This window comes from Zalophus californianus, chromosome 11, assembly GCF_009762305.2.
Source record: "Zalophus californianus isolate mZalCal1 chromosome 11, mZalCal1.pri.v2, whole genome shotgun sequence".
NCBI classification, from domain to species: domain Eukaryota; kingdom Metazoa; phylum Chordata; class Mammalia; order Carnivora; family Otariidae; genus Zalophus; species Zalophus californianus.
The window spans coordinates 99,363,511-99,389,080 of NC_045605.1; the positions used below are offsets into that span (position 1 = coordinate 99,363,511).

The window sequence follows — 25,570 nt, forward strand, 5'->3', positions numbered from 1 at the left end:
TTGATGAAGTTCATTGTCTTATACACATACAGTTCATGACATCCCCCAAAATTACAAATGTAACATCAAAGATCAGATCACAGAGCGCTATAACATATATAATAATGATGAAAAAGGTTGAAATTGCAAAAGTGACCAAAATGTGATACAGAGACATGAAGTGGACAAAGGCTGTTGGGAAGAGAGTGCCAAAAGTCTTGCTCATTGCAGGGCTGCCACAAATCTTCAATTGGTGTAAATGCAGTGCCTTGTGAAGCACAATAAAGCAAAGCACATAAAGTGAGGTGTGCCTGTATAGACATCTTGGCAGGGCATCATTTCCCAAGAGTACCTGGCTTCTTCACTCCAGAAACATGTTTTGAATGTTGCCTCCACGAGACGTGTTCAAAAGATAAATAGCCACAACCTCCTGGACTCGTCTCTGGCATGGCTGCTCTCCTCATCCAGGAAGTCAAGGTGAACCTAGAAACTCCACCTTTTTCTGTGGCATTCACATGACTAAGGAAACCCTCCAGACTACACAAGGGTTTTGACCCTTTCAATAGCCTTTCTATAATATTCCTTTTCTTTCATCCTTCTCAGACTGGATGTTCCATATATAGTGTCTAATACGACATTCTAAGGCTAGACGTTTTTAGAAGGAAATAAAATTCTGATATTCATATATTGACTGAATCCATAGTTTAGAATACCAACACTGTGCACCCCAATACCCACCCTTTCTTCTGTTGCTACAGACAACTTTCAGAATTTTAATATTCCAAACATGATAGACAACTCTCATCTTATTGGGGGAGGGCACAGTTCTAGAGGTGACATTGCTAAATCATAAAAATGAATGGTCTCCCTGATATTTGTTTTTGTAGCACTTTCACATGGAAGTTAAGAACATCTCTAAGATCTATTTCCTTATGACATGTTTTTCTGTTTCTCAGAGACAAAGATTTTTTGTTAAAATTTGATACTATTATGACCTTGATAATTGTTTCTTAGTATTTGTTTTTCATTTTTCTTCTTTAAGTTGAGGTTTTATGCCAGGGAAGAATTGTAGAGAAGTTGTGTTATGTGTACTCACTCTTGCTTCTAAAAGACTCTGATGATAAATGCAGCAGGGTGATGCAGAGGTAGAGGGGAGTGAAGGTACTCTGTGTTTTGAAAGGAAGAGTGTGGGAAGCCTGGTGGGAGTACCCAAGGGCCTGGAACAGTTGGTGCCCAGAGGTTTACAAAATTCAGAATTGTGTGGAAGAAATGGTTGTGGGAAGAACAGTGTTGACTAATAGGAGTTTTATAAATTTTGTTTCTTTCTTTTTTTTAAAGATTTTATTTATTTAGTTGAGAGAGAGCAAGAGTGAGAGAGATCATGGAGGGTGAGGAAGAGGGAGAAGTAGACTCCCCACTGAGTAGAGAGCCTAATGAGGGGCTCGATCCTGGGACCCTGGGATCATGACCTTAGCTGAAGGCAAATGATTAACCGACTGAGCCACCCCCAAATTTGCTTCTTTAATGTTCAAATTTACTCTTTCCTGTCTTCCTGCACAGCTATTTCTTTCAGTAAGACACTATAGAATTTATTTTAAAAAAAAGAAAGGGAAAGCACTGATTTCTCCTTCAAGAAGGGAGGAAGAGCTAAGAAAAGTAACTTACACAGCCCAGAACAAACATTTTAATAGTTTTATAAAAAACTTGTTTCCATTACTCAGATACATTTATCTGCCCCCCTACTTGTATCCTCTGTATACATTTATAATCTATATATCTATATTGAAGTTACAATCAAGTCTTCTAATTAACATAATAAAAGTAAAGGGGATTAGCTAGTATTCTAGACTAAGACTGGATTCTGGAACTGAGATAGTGTGCCCCCTTTTTTCATACATGAATTCAGTTTTAGGGAATTAGCTGATGAATCTCCAATAAAAACAGATGGAATCAACTCTGTAACAAATCAACTCTACTCACTGCTGTTAGATTCAAATCCTTCCTTTCTTTACATGACCCCCACCTAATTATAATGCAATTTTTGTTCATGAGCAGATAAAATATCAGTAGTTCAACGTTTGCTATTAGTTGTCCTTTTAATCTAACAAAGTTAATTAGATGTCTGTTATTTTTCATACAGTATGTTGGGACTGGAGATATAAAGACGAATAATCTTTTTGTGAAATAGAAAACGTTGGCCATATTCTAAAATCTTGAAAAAGCAGAAGCAAGCACAACTTTTAATAACTTCTATGTGTTATTTTAAATATTTCAATACCTGGGATTAAGTTTGCAATTAATTTAGTATTTAAAAATAACAGCCAAAATTATTTCACAGGAGATAAAAATATGACAACACTTACATAGAATAATTAAGACTCATGGCAGGAGCAAGATGGCGGATTGGTAGGAGACCTGGATTTCGTCTGGTCTCAGGAATTCAGCTGAATAGGGATCAAACCATTCTGAACACCTACACACTCAACAGGAGACCAAAGAAGAGAGTAGCAACAACACTCTGAACAAAGAAGCGACCACTTACTGGAAGGTAGGACTTGCGGAGAAGTGAATCCGAGGCGATATTCGGGAGGATAGACGGCGGGGGAGGGGGCCTCCGTCGGCCACTTCTGGCAAGTGCCAGAGCCGCGGAGCACAAAATCGGACCTTTTAGAAGTCGGCTCCGCTGAGGGACGTCGCTCCAGTGGCTAAGCGGGGGATGGAACCCTCGCGGGACAGTGTGGTCTCAGGACCCTTGGGGTCAAGAAAGACCAGGGGTGCCTGAGTGCGGCAGAGCTCCCAGGTATCGGAGTGGGAAAGCCGGCTGCAGAGACGGAGCCGAGGCGCGGGCTCTCAGCTCGGGGTGGCCATAAACTGTGATCCGCGGCCCAGTCGGGCCACTGCTCCTCCAGCAGGGACCCAACAAACAGCAGAGGCGGGGAGACTCCCCTTCCTCCCCCAGGAGGAGCAGTGCGGGAGCGCACCGCAGGGATCTGCTGGGTTTGGAGACTCCACACGGAGTCGGGTGCCAGACATAGAAACGCTCAGTCACAGGCCGGGTGAGCACGGAGTGTGGTCGGAGACCGGGGAGACGGGAGTGACTGCTTTTCTCTGGGGGCTCACTGAGGAGCGGGGCCCCGAGTTCTCAGCTCCTCTGAGTGGAGATTGGGAGGCCAATATTTTCACCCTGGTCCTCCAAAGCTGTACCAGAGCTTGCAGGGAACAAAAGCTCCCGAGAGCAAACCCGAGCAGATTGCTTAGCCGGGACCCACAAGGGCGGGGCAATTCCGACTCCAGCAAAGACATTTGGGAACCACAGCAACAGGCCCCTCCTCCAGAAGATCAGCACGAACAGCCAGCAAGCCAAGACCAAGTTTACCGATCAAGGAGAACGGGAGAACTCCAGTGCTAGGGGAATACTGCACATAGAATTCATGGCTTTTTTTTACCATGATTCATTAGTTTTTCAAAGTTAATTTTTTAACTGTTTTTTTAATTTTTCTTTCTCCCTTTTTCAACCAACATCTTATCAATCCCTCTTTTTAAAAAAACATTTTTTATCTTTCATTTTTAGGGTCATACTTTATCCCTTCATTGTAGTTACCCTTTTTTTTGCATACATATATAAGTTGTTTTCTCTTTAAAATTTTGAGATACAGGTTCTTCTAACAGATCGAAATATATCCTAAATCACTAGTGTATGGCTTTGTTCTAATCTCCTGCCTGATCACATTCTCTCCCTTTTTTTTTTCGGTTTTCCTTTTTTTCTTAAATCTTCTTTCTTTTCTCAAACAGCTTCTTATCTTATCAATTCCTTTTATAAACTCTTTTATAATTTTCATCTTTACAGTCATCTTCCATCCCTTCATTGTATCAACCCTTATTTTGTACATATATGTCTTCCTTCCTTTAAAATTTTAGGAGGCACTTTTTTCTAACAGACCAAAATACGCCCAAAATCTAGTGTGTGGCACTGATCTATGCAGTAGCCTGATCATATTTGATCATATTCTGTTTTTTTTGTATTGTTCTGTTTTTGTTTCTATCTTTTTCTTTTTGTTTTGTTTCTTTTTTCTTTCTTTACCCTTTCTTCTTTCTTTCCCTTTCTTTTCCCCTGGTTTCAGGTCTTTTCTGATTTGTATAGAGTATATTTGCTGGGAACGTTGTTAACCTGTTAGCATTTTGTTCTCTCATTCATCTATTCTCCTCTGGACAAAATGACAAGACGAAAAAAATCACCTCAGCAAAAAGAACAAGAGGTAGTACCGTCAGCCAGGGACCTACTCAATACAGACATTAGTATGATGTCAGACCTAGAGTTCAGAATCGTGACTTTAAAGATACTAGCTGGGCTTGAAAAAAGTGTGGAAGTTATTAGAGAAACCCTTTCTGGAGAAATAAAAGAACTAAAATCTAACCAAGTCGAAATCAAAAAGGCTATTAATGAGGTGCAATCAAAAAAGGGGGCACTAACTGCTAGGATAAATGAGGCAGAAGAGAGAATCAGCGATATAGAAGACCAAATGATGGAAAATAAAGAGGCTGAGAAAAAGAGAGAGAAACAACTACTGGATCACGAGGGCAGAATTCAAGAGATAACTGATATGATAAGATGAAACAATATTAGAATAATTGGGATCCCAGAAGAAGAAGAAAGAGAGAGGGGGGCAGAAGGTATATTGGAGCAAATAATAGCAGAGAACTTCCCTAATGTGAGGAAGGAAACAGGCATCAAAATCCAGGAGGCACAGAGAAGCCTCCCAAAATCAATAATAATAGGTCAACACCCCGACATCTAATAGTAAAACTTACGAGTCTCAGAGACAAAGAGAAAATCCTGAAAGCAGCTCGGGAGAAGAGATATGTAACCTACAATGATAGAAATATTAGATTGGCAACAGACCTATCCACAGAGACCTGACAGGCCAGAAAGGACTGGCATGAGATCTTCAGAGCACTAAATGAGAAAAATATGCAGCCAAGAATACTATATCCAGCTAGGCTCTCATTAAAAATTGAAGGAGAGATAAAAAGCTTCCAGGACAAACAAAAACTAAAGGAATTTGCAAACACGAAACCAGCCCTCCAAGAAATATTGCAAGGGGTCCTCTAAGCAAAGAGAGAGCCTAAAAGCAGCATAGATCAGAAAGAAACACAGACAATATACAGTAACAGTCACCTTACAGGCAATACAATGGCACTAAATTCATACCTTTCCATAGTTACCCTGAATGTACATGGGCTAAATGCCCCAATCAAAAGACACAGGCTATCAGATTGGATTAAAAAACAAGACCCATCCATATACTGTCTGCAAGACACTCATTTTAGAAGCAAAGACACCCCCAGATTGAAAGTGAGGGAGTGGAAAACGATTTACCATACTAATGGACACCAAAAGAAAGCTGCGGTGGCAATCCTTATATCGGACAAATTAGATTTTAAAACAAAGACTGTAATAAGAGATGAGGAAGGACACTATATCCTACTTAAAGGGTCTATCCAACAAGAAGATCTAACAATTGTAAATATCTATAGCCCTAACATGGGAGCAGCCAATTACATAAGGCAATTAATAACAAAAGCAAAGAAACACATTGACAACAATACAATAATAGTGGGGGACTTTAACACCCCCCTGACTGAAATGGACAGATCATCTAAGCAAAAGATCAACAAGGAAATAAACACTTTAAAGGACACACTGGACCAAATGGACTTCACAGACATATTCAGAACATTCCATCCCAAAGCAATGGAATACACATTCTTCTCTAGTACCCATGGAACATTCTCCAGAATAGATCACATCTTAGGTCACAAATCAGGTCTCACCCAGTACCAAAAGATTGGGATCATTCCCTGCATATTTTCAGACCACAATGCTTTGAAACTAGAACTCAATCACAAGAGGAAAGTCGGAAAGAACTCAAATACATGGAGGCTAAAGAGCATCCTATGAAAGAATGAATGGGTCAATCAGGAAATTAAAGAAGAATTTTAAAAATTCATGGAAACCAATGAAAATGAAAACTCAAGTGTTCAAAATCTTTGAGATACAGCAAAGGCAGTCCTAAGAGGAAAGTATATAGCAATACAAGCCTTCTCAAGAAACAAGAAAGGTCTCAAATACACAACCTAACCTTACAGCTCAAGGAGCTGGAGAAAGAACAGCAAATAAAACCTAAACCCCACAGGAGAAGAGAAATAATAAAAATCAGAGCAGAAATCAATGAAATAGAAACCAAAAAAATAGTAGAACAGATCAACAAAACTAGGAGCTAGTTCTTTGAAAGAATTCACAAGATTGATAAACCCCTGGCCAGACTTATCCAAAAGAAAAGAGAAATGACCCAAATCAACAAAATCATGAATGAAAGAGGAGAGATCACAACCAACACCAAAGAAATACAAACAATTATAAGAACATATGATAAGCAACTCTATGCCAGCAAATTAGATAACCTGGAAGAAATGGGTGCATTCCTAGAGATGTATCAACTACCGAAATTGAACCAGGAAGAAATAGAAAACCTGAACAGACCTATAACCACTCAGGAAATTGAAGCAGTCATCAAAAATCTCCCAAGAAACAAAAGCCCAGGGCCAGATGGCTTCCCAGGGGAATTCTATCAGACATTTCAAGAAGAATTAATACCTATTCTCCTGAAACTGTTCCAAAAAATAGAAATGGAAGGAAAACTTCCAAACTCATTTTATGAGGCCACAATTACCTTGATCCCAAAACCAGACAAAGACTCCATCCAAAAAGAGAATTACAGACCAATATCCTTGATGAACATGGATGCAAAACTTCTCACCAAAATACTAGCCAATAGGATCCAACAGTACATTAAAAGGATTATTCACCACGACCAAGTGGGATTTATCCCTGGGCTGCAAGCCTGGTTCAACATCCACAAATTAATCAACGTGATACAATACATTAACAAAAGAAAGAACAAGAACCATATGATCCTCTCAATAGATGCAGAGAAAGCATTTGACAATGTACAGCAACCATTCTTGATCAAAACTCTTCATAGTATAGGGAAAGGGGGTACATACCTCAATATCATAAAAGCCATCTATAAAAAACCTACAGCGAATATCATTCTCAATGGGGAAAAGCTGAGAGCTTTCCCCCTAAGGTCAGGAACACGGCAGGGATGTCCACTCTCACCACTGCGATTCAACATAGTATTAAAAGTCCTAGCCACAGCAATCAGACAACAAAAAGAAATCAAAGGCCTCCAAATCGGCAAAGAGGACGTCAAACTCTCACTCTTTGCAGATGATATGATACTGTATGTGGAAAACCCAAAAGACTCCACCCCAAAACTGCTAGAACTCATACAGGAATTCAGTAAAGTAGCAGGATATAAAATGAATGCACAGAAATCAGTGGCATTCCTATACAGCAACAACGAGACCGAAGAGAGACAAATCAAGGAGTCGATCCCATTTACAATTGCACCCAAAACCATAAGATACCTAGGAATAAATTTAACCAAAGAGGCAACGGATCTGTACTCAGAAAACTATAAAATACTCATGAAAGAAATTGAAGAAAACACAAAGAAATGGCAAAACGTTCCATGCTCATGGATTGGAAGAACAACCATTGTGAAGATGGCAATGCTACCTAGAGCCATCTACACATTCAATGCAATCCTCATTAAAATACCATCCACTTTTTTCAAAGAAATGGAACAAATAATCCTAAAATTTAATGGAACCAGAAGAGACCCCGAATAGCCAGAGGAATATTGAAAAAGAAAAGCAAAGCTGGCAGCATCACAATTCCGGACTTCCAGCTCTATTACAAAGCTGTCATCATCAAGACGGTATGTTACTGGCTCAAAAACAGACACATAGATCAATGGAACGGAATCGAGAGCCCAGAAATGGACCCTCAACTCTATGGTCAACTCATCTTGGACAAAGCAGGAAAGAATGTCCAATAGAAAAAAGACAGTCTTTTCAACAAATGGTGTTGGGAAAATTGGACAGTCCATGCAGAAGAATGAATCTGGACCATTTCCTTACACCACACACAAAAATAGACTCCAAATGGTTGAAAGACCTAGATGTGAGACAGGAGTCCATCAAAATCCTAAAGGAGAACACAGGTAGCAACCTCCTCGACCTCAGCCGCAGCAACTTCTTCCTAGAAACATCGCCAAAGGCAAGGGAAGCAAGGGCAAAAATGAACTATTGGGATTTTATCAAGATAAAATGCTTTTGCACAGCAAAAGGAACAGTCCACAAAACCAAAAGACAACCGACAGAGTGGGAGAAGATATTTGCAAATGACATATCAGATAAAGGGCTAGTATCCAAAATCTATAAAGAACTTATCAAACTCAACACCCAAAGAACAAATAATCCAATCAGGAAATGGGCAGACGACATGAACAGACATTTTTCCAAAGAAGACATCCAAATGGCCAACAGACACATGAAAAAGTGCTCAACATCGCTCGGCATCAGGGAAATCCAAATCAAAACCTCAATGAGATGCCACCTCACACCAGTCAGAATGGCTAAAATTAACAAGTCAGGAAACGACAGATGTTGGCGGGGATGTGGAGAAAGGGGAACCCTCTTATACTCTTGGTGGGAATGGAAGCTGGGGCAACCACTCTGGAAAACAGTATGGAGGTTCCTCAAACAGTTGAAATTAGAGCTACCATTCGATCTAGCAATTGCACTACTGGGTATTTACCCCAAAGATACACATGTAGGGATCTGAAGGGGTACGTGCACCGCAATGTTTATAGCAGCAATGTCCACAATAGCCAAACTGTGGAAAGAGCCAAGATGTCCTTCGACAGATGAATGGATAAAGAAGATGTGGTGTATATACACAATGGAATATTATGTAGCCATCAAAAGGAATGAGATCTTGCCATTTGCAACGACGTGGATGGAACTGGAGGGTGTTTTGCTGAGGGAAATAAATCAATCAGAGAAAGACATGTATCATATGACCTCGCTGATATGAGGAATTCTTAATCTCAGGCAACAAACTGAGGGTTGCTGGAGTGGTGGGGGTGGGAGGGATGGGGTGGCTGGGTGATAGACACTGGGTATGGTATGTGCTATGGTGAGCGCTGTGAATTGTGCAAGACTGTTGAATCACAGATCTGTACTTCTGAAACAAAGAATGCAACATATGTTAAGAAAAAAGAAAAAGAAGAAGATAGCAGGAGGGGAAGAATGAAGGGACATAAGTTGGAGGGGGAGACGAACCATGAGAGACTATGTACTCTGAGAAACAAACTGAGGGTTCTAGAGGGGAGGAGGGTGGGGGGATGGGTTAGCCTGGTGATGGGTATCAAAGAGGGCACGTTCTGAATGGAGCACTGGGTGTGATGCACAAACAATGAATCATGAAACACTACGTCAAGAAGTAATGATGTAATGTATGGTGTTTAACATAACCATAAAAAAATATAAAATAAATATTCCTACCAAAAAAAAAAAAGAGTCATGGCAAAATTGGAAAAAAACCAACTATGAGTATATGAGGATTGTGATAAATAAGAAACAAATTTTATAAAGTTATGCTTTTGAGTCATAGTACAATCCATTTTGATAGGAATTTTTTGAGTGCCACCATAACATCTTTGTTTCTCAGACAATATATTATGGGGTTAAACATTGGTGTCACAATGGTGTAAAAAAAGAGAAAGAAACTTGTCCATTCCTGTTGAATGGCTGGACTTGGGTCTCAAATATGTCATGATGCCTGATCCAAAGAATAAAGCCACAACGATGAGATGTGAGGAACAAGAGGAGAATGCCTTGGTTCGCCCAGCTGCTGATAGCAGCCTCAGGATGGTTGAGATTATTTTCCCATAAGATCCAAGAATCAACATAAAAGGAATAGTGACAACTAGAACAGCAACTGTATAAACCAACATCTCAATCATAAAAGTATCCCCACAGGCAAGCTTAAGTACTGGAGGTATGTCGCAGAAAAAGTGATTCAACTGATTGGACCTACAGAAGGGTAAAGAGAAGATTAGGTAGGTGAACCCTATGTGTACTGGAATTCCAGTGATCCAACAGCTAGCTGCCAATTGGATGCACAGCCTGTTGTTCATGATTAGGGGATAGAGTAAGGGGTTGCAAATGGCAACATACCTGTCATAAGCCATTGCGGTCAAAATGAAGCACTCAGTGGCTCCAAAGGCCAGAAAGAAATACATTCGAGTAGCACAAGCCAGATAGGAAATATTTCTATTTTGTCTACAAAGATCTGTTAATAATCTGGGGACAGTGACTGACACATAACATATTTCCAAGGAAGAAAAGTTCCCAAGGAAAAAATACATGGGAGTCCGGAGGGAGGGATTGACCTTGGTTATTATGATAATGAGGCTATTTTCCAACAGAATAATCATGTAGATTATCAAGAACACCCCAAAAAGAAATCCTCGGAGGTCAGGAACATCGGAAAAGCCAAGCAGGATGAAATCCATTAATGTAGTGTGATTCCATTGTGGAGGATTTTGTCCTGTGGACTCCATCTAGAAGTAAAATGATTTCAGGGCTTAGAATTCACTTCAATTGCTGAGCCCAGATGCAGAATGGGACATATTAAATAGATGATTTCAAATCCACTGGTAAAGGATATTTATTCAGCTTTATGTTTTTTTCTTCGGCTTTATTGTTTTTTGTTTTGTATTTTTGGCAATAGATTTCAAATCCAATATCCCCAAATTCCAGTACATAAAAACAGAAAGTAATCTTCAACTCTAATCTTCCTGCTAATATTAATAGTATATATACATACATATATATATATATATATATATATATATAAATGAACAATATACCAAAACAGACAACAATAAAATAAAAACAAAACAAGTCAGGTAGCCTATTCTCAAGCTAAGAACTGTGCTAGCTAACACAGGACATTCTCTAATGAGAAATGTATCTCCTTCCTAGTCAATCCGGTATCTATTGTACTTTATTTGTATTTTTTCTGCCTAGCACCTTTTTTTTAAATTAACTTATAATGTATTATTTGTTTCAGGGGTACAGGTCTGTGATTCATCAGTCTTATATAACTCCCAGTGCTCATTACAACACATACCTTCCCCAATACCTATCACCCACCCACCCCATCCCTCCCATCCCCCTCCCCTCCAGCAACCCTCAGTTTTGTTTCCTAAGATTAAGAGTCTCTTATGGTTTGTCTCCCTCTCTGGTTTCATCTGTTTCATTTTTTCCTCTTTTCCCCTATGATCCTCTGTCTTGTTTCTTAAATTCCACATATCAGTGAGATCATTTGATAATTGTCTTTCTCTGATTGACTTATTTCACTTAGCATAATACTCTCTAGTTCCATTTACATCATTGCAACGAAGTATATGATTCTTTTATGTTTGGTTTGATGTTTCCCCTGTGAACTGCCTCTCAGATAACCACAAGGCAAGGTGGTCAGTAAAAATGCATAGCCAGGCCCAGTTCAGGCTAGCCTGGGCTGCTCACTATCTGGGAAAGAGACTGAGGCTCTGATCAGGAAAACAGGGAATATTGCTTAGCTTCCATCACAGAAAACTATTTCATTTAAGATATACAAAGTTATATTAGAAATCACGCATCATAGCAAGTCATATGTTTACAATGTAAAATAAATTATATAAGATTTGATTATACTATGTCCTTAACCCTACCATGGCCCCCCAAAATCTTAGTAATTTTACTTATATTCTAAATGTTATGACTTTAGGGATAATTAGATAAGTTTAGGGCCTTTACCAGATAATTAAATAAGGAAAGGGGAAAATAAAATGTGCAAAAGACTTTGATCTTGGGGTTGACGCACCTGCTGCCAGACAAAATGTGAAATTTGTTTTTATATACCTTTTTTGTCTTCTAAGTTTGAGTTTTTGAATATATAATATATACTATTAATATACAATATATTATTCATTTAAACATATATTATGAACATATCAATCGATATATATTTTGTAGTATATATTACAGCTTATTTTGAATAAATGCTGTGTGTTATGAATATAATAAATCCAGTTGACCCTTGAACAATGCATGCACCAATCCCACTCCAGGCAGTCAAAATTCTGCGTATAACTTTTGACTCCCTCAAAACTTAATTACTAACATAAATTATCGATTAACTCATGTTTTATATGTTATATGTATTATATACTGTATTCATACAATGAAGTAAGATAGAGAAAAGAAACTGTTGCTAAGAAAGTCATAAGGAAGAGAAAACACATTTACAATGTGTACTGTAAAAATCTGTGTATAGTGGACCCATGAGGTTTACACCTGTGTTCAAGGGCCAACTGTATTCTAAATATCTACAGCTGACTAACCACCAGGAAGCACAGTGCTAAATGCAGTGTAGACAGGTTCTACCCAGCTCTTTCAAGAATTAAGCGTTTTTCGACCCCTTGAGTTAGGTCTTTCTGCCACGGCACTGCACGCTAGACACCACATCCGTTTTTGTGATCTCCATCTAGATTTCATTAATGCTAACCTCTGACCTTTTTCACAGATTGTCACATGCTCCGAAACCCAGATTGCCATGGGTTTTAAAGTCTCTTCCTCAATTTCCCAGGCTCCAAATTTGCCTTCCTTCCTTCACCATACAGCCCCCCCGTTCTTCTTTTAAGACCTGGTTCCTCTCACCTCTGACAGATCCCAAATGACTGACAATTTACAATTTCTACTTTGTGTTTCTTTCTTCTCACCAATCCTAAATGTGTGGTTTATTATGGATAAACACTGAGTGTCTTCACTACAAAGTAGACTAAGGATACTAATGGCAAATAACATGAGCCCAGTTTCCATCTTTACAGAGTTTACAGAAGTCAGTAGTCAGCTGTCACTGGAATGTGCACAGTCTATGTAGAGAGAATTACAAGGTGTTGTGGGAGCGCCAGACAATTTCTTATGGCCATGTCTAATCTGGTACTTCATCAGATTTTAAGGTATCACAAAAATCATTCTGTGATCTTTACTCTTAAGTAAAAATAGTAAAGCATATTCCTGGAACAAAATGCCCTCATGTGCTCATTCAGTTTCATATTCCAGTGGCTAGTCAAGTGCTTACATGGCTGAATGGTTTTTAAATATTTCCTCACAGGTAATGGCACAAATGAAGATTTCCTATTGATCTCAGCAATCATGCTGCATTCAACTAGATTCAAATTCACTGACCAAAAAATTTCATATTGAGTGACTTACAATGGAAATTATGTATATTCTGGCAATATGTCCTTATTTAATGATCAGAGCTTAATTTTCCTTGTTTGAAAGTATATGCCATAATGATAACATGTAACTCAGGAAGTTGTCTTGTGGACTAAGTAACATAGATTGCATTAATCACTTTACTTAAAATAAGTTGTAGTTCTAGTAGACACTACTATGATCATTATCCTTACTGTAATTATCATTATGATTTTAACTTATATCTTTTTTTTCTTTTGAATTTTGCTCATCTTTTATTCTCCCCTGGAGTAGTGTTTTCTAAACCTAGGAGAGGAGAGAATGTATGGGGTAGTGTTTTAGCAGGAAAACGGAGATTAATATCAGTAGACTCTTCTATGCTAGATAGACACTAACCAGCAGCAATACCTGAGGAAAAACCACCCTAATTTACTGGACTTTTATTTTCAGGTTTTTTTTCTCTCATCTCTGCCAGTCTCCTGTACTTTGAGCAAATAAGAGAAGTAGGCTTTGTTATAGATATATTAGCAAAATTAAATTTCAAAGTCTAACCCAAATCCTATTCAATATGTAAAAGCATCCTCAGAGATAACTTTCTTTGACTATTTTCTTTTCTGAAATTGATCTATTCTCTTTATTAACAATGAATGGTATTTTTCAGTTATAACATGAGAACTTGAGTTCTTTATTTACCAATATTTCTATGTTAGCAAGAATGTGCATTGCTATGGACAGTAGAGAGGCCTGATTATTTGAAACTCTTTTTATTATTGTTAGGTTTTGAACATTTATTATGTGCTAACCACCCTGTTAATGACTTTCCCTGTTATCTCATTTATTGTATTCTGAATGAAGTAGGTACTGTTATTACTCACATTTTGCATAAAGAGCCAGAGGCATACAGGGATTAAGTAATTTGCCCAGTATCAGGAGCTATCACGTGACCTGACTTCAAACTCAGCCATGTAACGCCAGGGTCCATTTTCTTAATCAAAACTCAGTGGGCTTCATAGAATTGTATGCTGACAGATTGTAGCTACACTTGTAGTGAGCATAGAACAATGTACGGAGTTGTTGAATCACTGTGTTGTATATTTGAAACAAATGTAATGTGTGTTTGTGTGTCAACTATACTCAAAAAACAAAACAAAACAAAACACCTCAATGGGCTCCATAGAATATTCAATAGGAAATACAACTTTGAATTTAATATTTTTAGTAATATCAATATAACTAAATATAAAACTTTTCATAATCACAAAAGGACTTCATGTCCATTTTGTATCTCATTTACTCTTATAAAAATGAAAGATTGATTACTTGTAGCTATTGTGTATATTGCAAGTTTAGAAGATTTATCTCATAAAGGAATCTGATTAGAAGAAAGTGCTTTCTAACTTTTGATTCTGAATTAAAAAAATACAGTGCAATAAAATGAGTGGGGTAAAGTAATTACTGCTTACCGGGTGCCTGGGTGGCTCAGATGGTTAAGCATCTGCCTTTGGTTCAGGTCATGATGCCAGGGTCCTGGGATCGAGTCCTGCATCGGGCTCCCTGCGCCTTGGGAACCTGCTTCTCCCTCTGCTTCTCTCTCTCTGTCTCTCATGAATAAATAAATAAAATCTTTAAAAAAATAATTACTGCTTACCTTTTTCATATTATGGAGAAATCACTGTGTCATTTTTTATAAAGACAATGGTCTTATGTATTACAAATTTTGGTTTTGAATTATTCAAGGAACAAATTCCAGCCATTCTTATTTTTCTGTGAAACTGATACTTTACTTAAATCGGTCAGTGGAACTTTGGTAGAAAATAGCTCCTTATTCATTGCAGGGTTATCTTCTCTCCATGACATAGTGCAACTTTAAGCTCAATAATCTGTTTATCAAGCGGTAACTTAGAGAGTAACCAAGGCTGTCTCTGGTTGGCCCAGTGCTACCTTGAAGATGCTCTCCCTATGGGGTATGGTCTGAGGAACAGTAGCTTCCTGGCCACTCCTCTCTACCTTTCTCCCCTTCCTCTCCATCTTTGGAGAATACAGCAATTCCCCTACTAGGACATTCACAGACTTAAAGTTGGTCTATATTTATGTATGAAATCTGAGAATACTAAATTTGAAATTATTAAAATGCCATTCCTTAAACTCAAGTAATGCAATTTTGAAATTATCTAGAGTCCATGCATCATCAGAGTTGTTCATGTGTTAAGGTCCTCAGTTCATGCCATAGGTGGAATTTTTTAGTTACATATACTTACATAAGAAAAAAATGAATTTTGATAAGAAAACACAGTACACCGGATTTCAAGTTTTCTGTATCGTGAAGCTGAAGATGGGAAAATGACATTATGAGGACTTTAAAACTATTAGGAGAGAAAGGTAGAATGAATTTTTATTGTTGCTATAAATCTTTTGTAAGGTATCAAAATAATTAGCTAATGCATTCAGCTTTTCTCTATTTACTGAAACATTCAACAAGTATCTAACTACATAAGGTGTTGTGCTATATACTACATGAGACACAGAAAACTCTGTACTCTCTAGACTACCAAACATGTGTTCCTCTGTAAAACTGAGCTAGTGTGTCATATCCCAAGACAAGTGACCCATTATTACTGCAGGCAAGGTAAAATATTTCTACTCTAATGCTCTCATATCCCTCCTATACAACTAGTTTGACCCTTATGATATTATGCTTTAATTTTTATTCCTGAATTTAACCTTCTCTTCTTGTCATGAGTCCCTTGATTCCAGGGCATTTGTGTTGTTTACTGATGCCCATCCAGCTCCAAGTATGGAGCCAGCAACATAGAACACTCTGGGGCTATTAGAGACTCAATAATTCACACCTGTACCATTTAATCTTTCTAAGTCACTAATCATCTGTATTGTGTTCTCTTCCATCGTTAACAGTGACTAAAATGTCTGAAAATGGGACGATATAAGAACCCAGTATACTGTGGCATGGACAAGAGTGGAAGCCAGGAGACACTCAAGTAGGAGGAGGATGGATTTCAGTAATCTATGTGGGAGCTGATGGTGGCCAAGATCAAGGCTGAGGTTGTGTATCCATTGTGAGATATGGTAACAGGATTTACATAGATTATGCCTAAGCACTTTCTTCTGTTTGGATTCGCAATTTTATCATACATAAAATCAGCTAAATTAGAAAATATGACATATTTATCATTCTTCATTACTTTGCCCACATTATCTAGTTAGTCATCAAATTATGTTGACTTTATCTTCTAAATATCAGTTAATTCCACTCATATCCCCCTAATCTCATGGACACTTCCTTAGTTCATATGCTTGCCATCTTTTTTAACTAAAATACTTTTTAAAAATGTATTCTTTCTTTTCAGCATTATCTCACATTCATCAATGTTTTCTTTATTATTTCAAGGATAACACGTTTCTATGATCTAAATTAAACCATGCCTTTTTCCCCCTTAATTTCCTTTATTGGCTTTCCTTGGTTTTCATGATTGTATCATGCACCATGCTAGAAACTCATTGTGTCTATGAAATTCAATTTTCCTTCGTTTCTTTCTTTTTATTTCCATAGAAGCGAGACTGTGTTTCCAGCGTCTCTTGCACCAAAAGAAGAAGAAGAAGAAGAAAAGAAGTAGAAGAAGAAGAAGAAGAAGAAGAAGAAGAAGAAGAAGAAGAAGAAGAAGAAGAAGAAGAAGAAGAAACAACTAGGACATGTTTCCAGTGTCTCTTGCACCTTGCCTGACTTAATTCTTGGCAATGAAATAGGAGGTAAAACACTGTGTGCAGGTTTACTCACTTGCTTGAGAGGATGTTTGCTGGAGTTGTGGTGGAATGTCAATTTTCACCATTGAAGAATCATTGTAGGAATTATGGATTTTTTCACATCAAATACATTATGATCTGTGCATCTGAACTGATCAATAGTAGATAGCTACTTCATATGGGTCTCATACAAAGTTATCAGCATATCCTTAGGGGATAAATTTAACACACATGCAATTTTTAAAGGGAAAAAAATTAAGAAATAAGAAAAGAGTGTATGTTGCAATTTAGTTTACATGTTAGAAAAAAATCACTGACAATAGCCTCTTAAAATAAAACTTGTTTCTTGTCACTCTGCTTCTAATCTCTGTTGGCACCATCTTATGAGCCTTGTTGTCCATATTGGACCCTACCAGTGGAGGTACAGCTAAGTCCCTGCAATCAGCCATAGATATATCTGTAGCATTTGCTTCTTAAATTTGTTGTTCCTTTTGCCTACTCTCACCAAATTTAGCATCTAGGATAATTCTGACACACAGTTCTCTTCTGTGATACATGATTTGGGCATGATAATGTTATGATTTGTAAAATCAAACCTCAATCTTTATCTCACATGTTTTTAATGCTGCTTATTCTGTTTCCAAGGTAAATAAAACTTCTGTTTCCTTATCATCTCCAAATCTGTAACTTCTTTTTATCTCACTGCTTCTCCCATCTGTGTATAAATGAATCTGACACACTCTCAACACAACCTTAGCTAATAAGTTATATTTTATTAATTTTACTTTACAACACATGGTTAAAATGATCATAAAACTTCAAGAGGTTGAGGGCTTGGAGCCCAATTTGGAAACTCAGCTTTTGACATAGATCTTCATCCAGTTGATCTCCTGTTTGCAAAACCTCAACATTACTTGGTCAATATTCACTACCTTCCTCTTTAGGGAAGATCTGGATGTAATAATTTTTGTTAGGTGGCTGAAATATACCAAGAATTCTTCTGAAACTTTGAGATGGTACATGGACGTATGCAATGTTTTCACATTAAGATTAAAATCACAAAATTTAAAGAGAACCTTGAAGATAGTACACATCAATTTCCCAGCCAAAATGGTAAATGATACCTAAGTTTAGCAACAGTGAACACATTTCTGCTTTCTGTTGCAACATGTTCTATTTGATGTGTATTCCACATTTTCAATAAACCTACTTGTTTAAGATTGTTTCTATAAAGCTATATATTTCTATAAAGCTATACATTTTCTTTTTTTAAGATTTATTTATTTGTTTGGGGGGAGGGGCAGAGAGACAGAGAGGGAGAATCTCAAGCAGACTCCCCGCTGAGTGTGGAGCCAGACATGGGGCTTGATCTCATGACCCTGAGATCATGACCTGAGCTGAAATCAAGAGTCAGAAGCTCAACAGACTGAGCCACCCAGGTGCCCCAAAGCTATACATTTTCAATACAGTTCTTTGTACATTCCTTTTCTATAGGTTACATCTTCTCACATCAACTCAACTACTTTAATTTTTTCCCATTCACCCAACCACTTGGATATTATCTTCTTGACAAAGTATTACTTATCTCTATCCTCTGAAAGATGCTTATTATGAGTTAACATAGTATCTTTTATTTTATTTGAGCAGCATGAAATTAAATAGGATTATTACTTCACTTACTTCAGCATCAAGACTTTACTTAATTATTGTTTACAAAGGTATACCTGCCATTTTTAATGGAGAACGGAAATTATGTTGTCCATGTTAACTTATGCTTAACAAACTAAATACAAAATTATTTATATATAGATAATATAAAACTGTACAATTTTTTTTGCCTAAATACAGGATTTCAATATTAATATTTCCTTTTTTTGGTTGTTTATTTGGAGCTATGTGATTCTTGAATATTGATTCTTCATTATTTCCAACTTGTCTTTTCACTCAGTATAATACCTAGAAGTCTCAGTGCTTTCACAGATTAAATTTATTTTGAGTTAAAGAAAATAAACAATATTTGGAATATTTTTCACATAAATGCATTGTACAATAGACAAGAAATTATGATAATTTAAAAATATTTTTACAAGTTTATGGGTTAAAGAAATAATAAAAATTTACATAAGAAACACGTATTTAAGTAATTAAAAAGCAGGCAATATATTTAAGTAATTATTGCCCCCTAAATTGAAAGTATTTGTAGACTCTGTAAATAAGATTAAGTAAATGTAAAAAAGCTAAATTAGAGAGCAGAGAATTGGCCTAAAATAGGATATGTCTAAAAACCAAATCTCATAGTAACTGATTTTTTTCTCCCAAACATTCTTTCTATTGTAAAATTTTTCTAGAAAATAAAACACCTAGTGGAAGGAATATATTATTGCCATTAACTTGTGAAATATCTTGGTCCTATATGTGATTCCACTAAATACTGGGGACAGGGAACACAGAAAGAATCTAGCCAGTGAGCAGCCAGCTGGTGCAGAAGACTATAGGCAAGCCCCGCAGCAAAAGGACAAATTATCTCAGAGAACAAACTGATCATTCTGCTGCAGGGTGTTCAGTCCAGGTAACCACCTGGGACCTGGGGAGTGAGAGTAAATCCCACAGGTGCATAGACAACACTCATGATATCACAAACACCTGTCTGAGCAAGGTCACCTACATAGGTCATTGGGGACATTGGATGTTTGAGCTAGATGACCTCTTTGTGATGGGACATAGTGTATGCAGTGTCTACATCCCAGATGACATGGACATCACTTCTATTTGGTGCAACATCATTGACAAGGGCAAGGGCCATGGGGAATTTCTCTCCAAAAACTTGAAGTGTAGTTGTTTCTTTAGAAAGTGCTAGCCCCTACTCAGTCTCTGCAAAGTTCCATTAAGCTTACTCCCAATTTACCTCCATATTAGCAAAGCATGGCTTTAATATTAAGTTAAATTGATTTTTATTGGCAACTGATAAATATCTATAAGCAGGAAATTCATGAGCTAATTGTAAAGGATTGTGTCAGACTCATCCACTGAACATTGATCTACATCCTTTGGAGATATGCACTGATTAAACTCCACAGCAGCTGAATGTGTATGTATGTAACTTTGTCCTATGTGTCAGTCCAAGAGACAGGAAGGGAGAGAAAGGTTGGAAATTTTGAAGACCAGAGAAGGGAATATGAGAGTTGTAATTGGTGCACTCTAATGAGATGGTACTTCTCCTGATACCACATTTTGGACAAGTTCACACTTATTCATTAGTAAATATATATGTGTATGGGGAGAAGGATATGGGGGAAAAAAGTAAGTTTATATCCGCAATTAAACCTGTAGTCCTAAAATTTGATTTAAGCCTCCCTCCAGAAGATAATTCAATAAATTAAAATGTAAATCTATTCTAAATTCAAGTCATTTTACACATAAGTGATACATAACAGTCTCTTACAGATCACAAATAGGGAAATGAAAATGCATGGGAAAAAAGTGAACAATTACAAATATTCTATATGGTTAGTTTTATGTGATATTGTCACTTTTGATTCTAAATATTGAATTCCTTTCCTTCTCTAACCAAGACTTAGAAATAAGCCCTATTTGTGAAGACCCAGCAAACATAAACAACAGTTACATGAAAGCCTGCAGTCCGTATATAAGACTGCTGATTTACTTTGTACCTAAATGGGTCCACACACTTGAGTATTAACAAAAAGCAATTACTTAGAAATATCGTAATGAAAAGTGTAGGATTCAATCTACCTAGAAAGTTCATTTAATACCTAGGTCAGAAAATTTGCCAAGCAAATCCGAGAAAGGAGGGGATCCTTGTTCTGGTAGTTACATTCCATAAAGCTTTCTTTACTTCCTTGTTCCTGAGGCTGTAGATCAGAGGATTCAACATGGGGATCACCACTGTGTAGAGCACAGAAGCCACTTTGTCCTGATCGAGAGAATAGCTGGAACTAGGTCTCAGGTAGGTATAGATGGCAGTGGCATAGAACAGAGTTATAGCTGTCAGGTGAAAACCACAGCTTGAGAAGGCTTTGCGCCTCCCCTCCCCTGAGTGCCTGTGGAAGATGGAGAAGAGAACATAGGAGGTCAGGATGACCAGCAGACTTCCCACCATATTCACACCAGCAAATGTGGAAAAGATGCTTTCATTCAGGTGTGCGTCAGAACATGACAGCCTAAAAAGTGGAGGGCTGTCACAGAAGAAATGATGAATGACATTAGAACTGCAGAATGGCAAGCTGCTCACATAACTTGTGTTAACCATGGAGTTCAAGAATCCTGCTGTAAAAGGCCCTGCTGCCATTTTGAGGCAGATTGTCCTGGACATGACCAAGGGATAAAGTAGTGGGTTGCATATGGCCACATAACGGTCATAGGCCATTAACCCAAAGAGGATGCATTCAGTTGTGGCCAAGGCAATGAAGAAGTATAGCTGCAGGAAGCATCCTGCAAAGGAGATGGTTTTCTCTGATAATATGTCTACCAGTATCTTTGGGGTGATGGTGGAAGAGTAACAAACATTGACAAAGGACAGGTTAGCCAGGAAGAAATACATGGGTGTGTGAAGTCGGGAATCAATCTTGATTAGGAAGATCATCCCAACATTCCCCAAAACTGTAAGTGTGTAAATCACCAGAAAAAGCAAAAAAAACGACAATCTGTAGCTCCATTGTGTCTGCTAATCCCAACAGGATGAACTCAGTCAGTGAAGTATGGTTTCTTCTGGTCATTTGTTACATGTATATAGTTTGCTTAAATTTCCATTAGGTCAAAATATTTTCCTCTCCTAAGTTTATAAGAAATAGAAATGTTAATGAGGTCATTCATACATGGGGAAAAACACAACCTAGGATAACACAACACAGTAAATCGAGTAAGAGGAAATTGGGGGACAAATAGATCAGCCTTTGAATGTAATGAACAAGTGTCTGTATTGAATCAGGGTTAGGGGTCTCTCAACTCACTAGTGCAAGACCACACACTCCCATTCAGTTTCTGCAAAAGCAACATGTGTTGTTCTGTTCTTTCATTCCAGCCAACACCCATATGCAAATGATAAAAATATTCTTGCTTCAAATTCTCTCATTCTGTGAACAGACGTGCGTGTTTAACTGAAATCTATTTTTTCACTCAAGACCACTCTGAATATTCTTCAACACCAAAACTCCCAGAAATCGTTCTTGTCTACCCCAAGTAGCAAATATAATGACCATTTCAAATAACCAGTATTTTGACACCTCTCATAGTCTTATTAATGATTTTGTCTTATTAATGATTTTTTTGTCTTATTAATGCTTTCCCCCTAAAAGGGAAGGGAAAGAGGCAATTTTTCTTGTTGCAAATACAATCTCAAGTAACATCATGTAGTAGCAGACATGCTACTTGTCCACCTCCATGAATAACGGCATCAAATCCTGCTAAATTCCTTCCTAGTGTCTTACCTGTGTAGTCTACTATTTTCTTTTTTATTAGGAGTTCTCAGTTGAAGCTTAAAAATCAAAAGTAGAAAATTTTTATTTTTTAAATGAAATGCAATACAACGAAAATGCAAATTAACTATTTGTTAACTATTTGAATTCTAGACACCTTAATAAATACAATTGCCATGCATTTATGTTGACTTTTATAAAAAGAAATGTGTAACCATGGGAACCAGATTATGGATTTTAATTGTGAGTCAATCCTCTAAAGGCAGAAACTCCAGTCTCAAATGAGAACATATCATAATCACATGCATATATATGGAATCAAACATTATGTGGACCTTGTATCATAAAAGGTGTTCCTGATCTCTGTGTTACTTTAAAGTCTTGCCAAAATAACTGATGAATCACTATATTATATACTATATATTAACTACATTAGAATGTAAAAAATTAAAAATAGTCTTTTGTCAAAGTAAAAAATTAATGTTAATAATTTTAATTGGCTATTTATGTTTTCTCTCTCTTTGCTGCTTATTCCAAATGAGTACATGGCCCAATACCAATATATTATTCTTCCCTTGCCTTTTCAGTAATTGAAAGAATTATTTTTCTTTTCCATTTCCTTTGTGTGTATGTGTGTGTGTGTGCACGTTTCCCTTTGTCTTGGCAAGTATATGCTTTAAACCAACTCTCTTCTTGAGTGAATTTAAGGACAATGAGAAATTAAATTCATTGTACAATGTTAAGATATACCATGCCCTGAGCAAATAATACAATGGATCAGAAAACCTAAATTCTTTTTTTATGATTTTAGAATTGTGTTGGCTTTTGCAATTAATGTCTGTAATTCTGATCCTATAAGGGAATGAAACAACAGATTTTCCAGATCTAAATACAATAAAGCAAAGTATAAAAACATAACAAAAATGAAACATATGGAGCATCTATACATAGAGTCTATTTCCATAGAGAAGCCATAACATATTAAAATTTTCCACTTAAATTCCCAATCAATCCTCCACACCAGCCTTTGAGGTTACATTACTTTTTATCTTTAAATTTTTTATTTTTATGTTAATCACCATACATAACATCATTAGTTTTTAATGTAGTGTTCCATGATTCATTGTTTGTGCATAATACCCAGTGCTCCCCACGCAGAATGTGCCCTCTTTAATACCCCTCACCAGGCTAACCCATCCGCCCACCCCCTCCCCTCTAGATCCCTCAGTTTGTTTTTCAGAGTCCATCATCTCTCATGGTTCGTCTCCCATTCCGATTTCACCCCCTTCATTCTTCCCCTCCTGCTATCTTCTTTTTTTTTTCTTAATATATATAGCCTTATTTGTTTCAGAGGTACATATCTGTGATTAAAGAGTATTGCCAAATTCACAGTGCTCACCATAGCACATACCCTCCCCAATGTCTATCACCCAGCCACCCTCTCCCTCCCACCCCCCACCACTGCAGCAACCCTCAGTTTGTTTCCTGAGATTAAGAATTCCTCATATCAGTGAGGTCATATGATACATGTCTTTCTCTGATTGACTTATTTCCCTCAGCATAACACCCTCCAATTCCACCCACATCCTTGCAAATGGCAAGATCTCATTGCTTTTGATGGCTGCATAATATTCTGTTGTATATATATATATATATATATATATACCAATTCCTCTTTATCCATTCATCTGTGGATGGACATCCTGGCTCTTTCCACAGGTTCGGTATTGTGGACATTGCTGCTATAAACATTGGGGTGCACGTAACCCCTCGGATCCCTACATTTGTATCTTTGTGGTAAATACCCAGTAGTGAAATTGCTGGATCATATGGTAGCTCCATTTTCAACTTTTTAAGGAACGTCCATACTGTTTTCCAGAGTGGTTGCACCAGCTTGCATTCCCACCAACAGTGTACGAGGGTTCCCCTTTCTCCGCATCCCCGCCAACTTCTGTCCTTTCCTGACTTGTTAATTTTAGCCATTCTGACTGGTGTGAGGTGGTATCTCATTGAGGTTTTGATTTGAATTTCCCTGATGCCGAGCGATGTTGAGCACTTTTTCGTGTGTCTGTTGGCCATTTGGATGTCTTCTTCGGAAAAATGTCTGTTCATGTCTTCTGCCCATTTCTTAATTGGATTATTTGTTCTTTCGGTGTTGAGTTTCTTAAGTTCTTTATAGATTTTGGATACTAGCCCTTTATCTGATAGGTCATTTGCAAATATTTTCTCCCATTCTGTCGGTTGTCTTTTGGTTTTGTGGACTTTTCCTTTTGCTGTGCAAAAGCTTTTTATCTTGATGAAATCCCAATAGTTCATTTTTGCCCCTGCTTCCCTTGCCTTTGGTGATGTTTCTAAGAAGAAGTTGCTGCGCTTGAGGTCGAAGAGGTTGCTCCCTGTGTTCTGCCTTAGGATTTTGATGGACTCCTGTCTCACATTTAGGTCATTCAACCATTTGGAGTCTATTTTTGTGTGGTGGAAGGAAATGGTCCAGTTACATTCTTCTGCATGTGGCTGTCCACTTTTCCGAACACCATTTGTTGAAGAGACTGTCTTTTTTCCATTGGACATTCTTTCCTGCTTTGTCAAAGATGAGTTGACCATAGAGTTGAGGGTCCATTTCTGGGCTCTCGATTCTGTTCCATTGATCTATGTGTCTGTTTTTATGCCAGTACCCTACTGTCTTGATGATGACAGCTTTGTAATAGAGCTGGAAGTCCGGAATTGTGATGCCGCCAGCTTTGCTTTTCTTTTTCAACATTCCTCTGGCTATTTGGGGTCTTTTCTGGTTCCATTAAATTTTAGGATTATTTGTTCCATTTCTTTGAAAAAAGTGGATGGTATTTTCATGGGGATTGCATTGAATGTGTAGATTGCTCTAGGTAGCATTGACACCTTCACAATGTTTGTTCTTCCAATCCATGAGCATGGAACGATTTTTCCATTTCTTTGTGTCTTCCTCAATTTCTTTCGTATTTTATACTTTTCTGAGTACAGATCCTTTACCTCTTTGGTTAGATTTATTCCTAGGTATCTCATGGTTTTGGGTGCAATTGTAAATGGGATCGATTCCTTCATTTCTCTCTCTTCTGTTCTGTTGGTGTATAGGAATGCCACCGATTTCTGTGCATTGATTTTATATCCTGCCATTTTACTGAATTCCTGTATGAGTTCTAGCA

At 37.5% G+C, this 25,570-nt stretch overlaps 2 protein-coding genes across 2 annotated transcripts; both read right to left on the reverse strand.

Annotated features, from left to right (window-relative positions):
- Positions 1-9,635: 9,635 nt before the first annotated feature.
- LOC113914951 (olfactory receptor 10AG1-like) lies at positions 9,636-10,514 on the reverse strand. Its single transcript, XM_035723012.1, has one exon. The coding sequence runs from the start codon at positions 10,512-10,514 to the stop codon at positions 9,636-9,638; it is 879 nt and encodes a 292-aa protein (XP_035578905.1).
- A 10,223-nt stretch (positions 10,515-20,737) lies between these two features.
- Positions 20,738-21,695, reverse strand: LOC113913563 (olfactory receptor 5F1-like). The gene is given in 2 exon segments (XM_027577866.2): positions 20,738-21,613; positions 21,615-21,695. Coding segments are annotated over 2 exon segments (957 nt in total).
- Between the last annotated feature and the right edge of the window lie 3,875 nt (positions 21,696-25,570).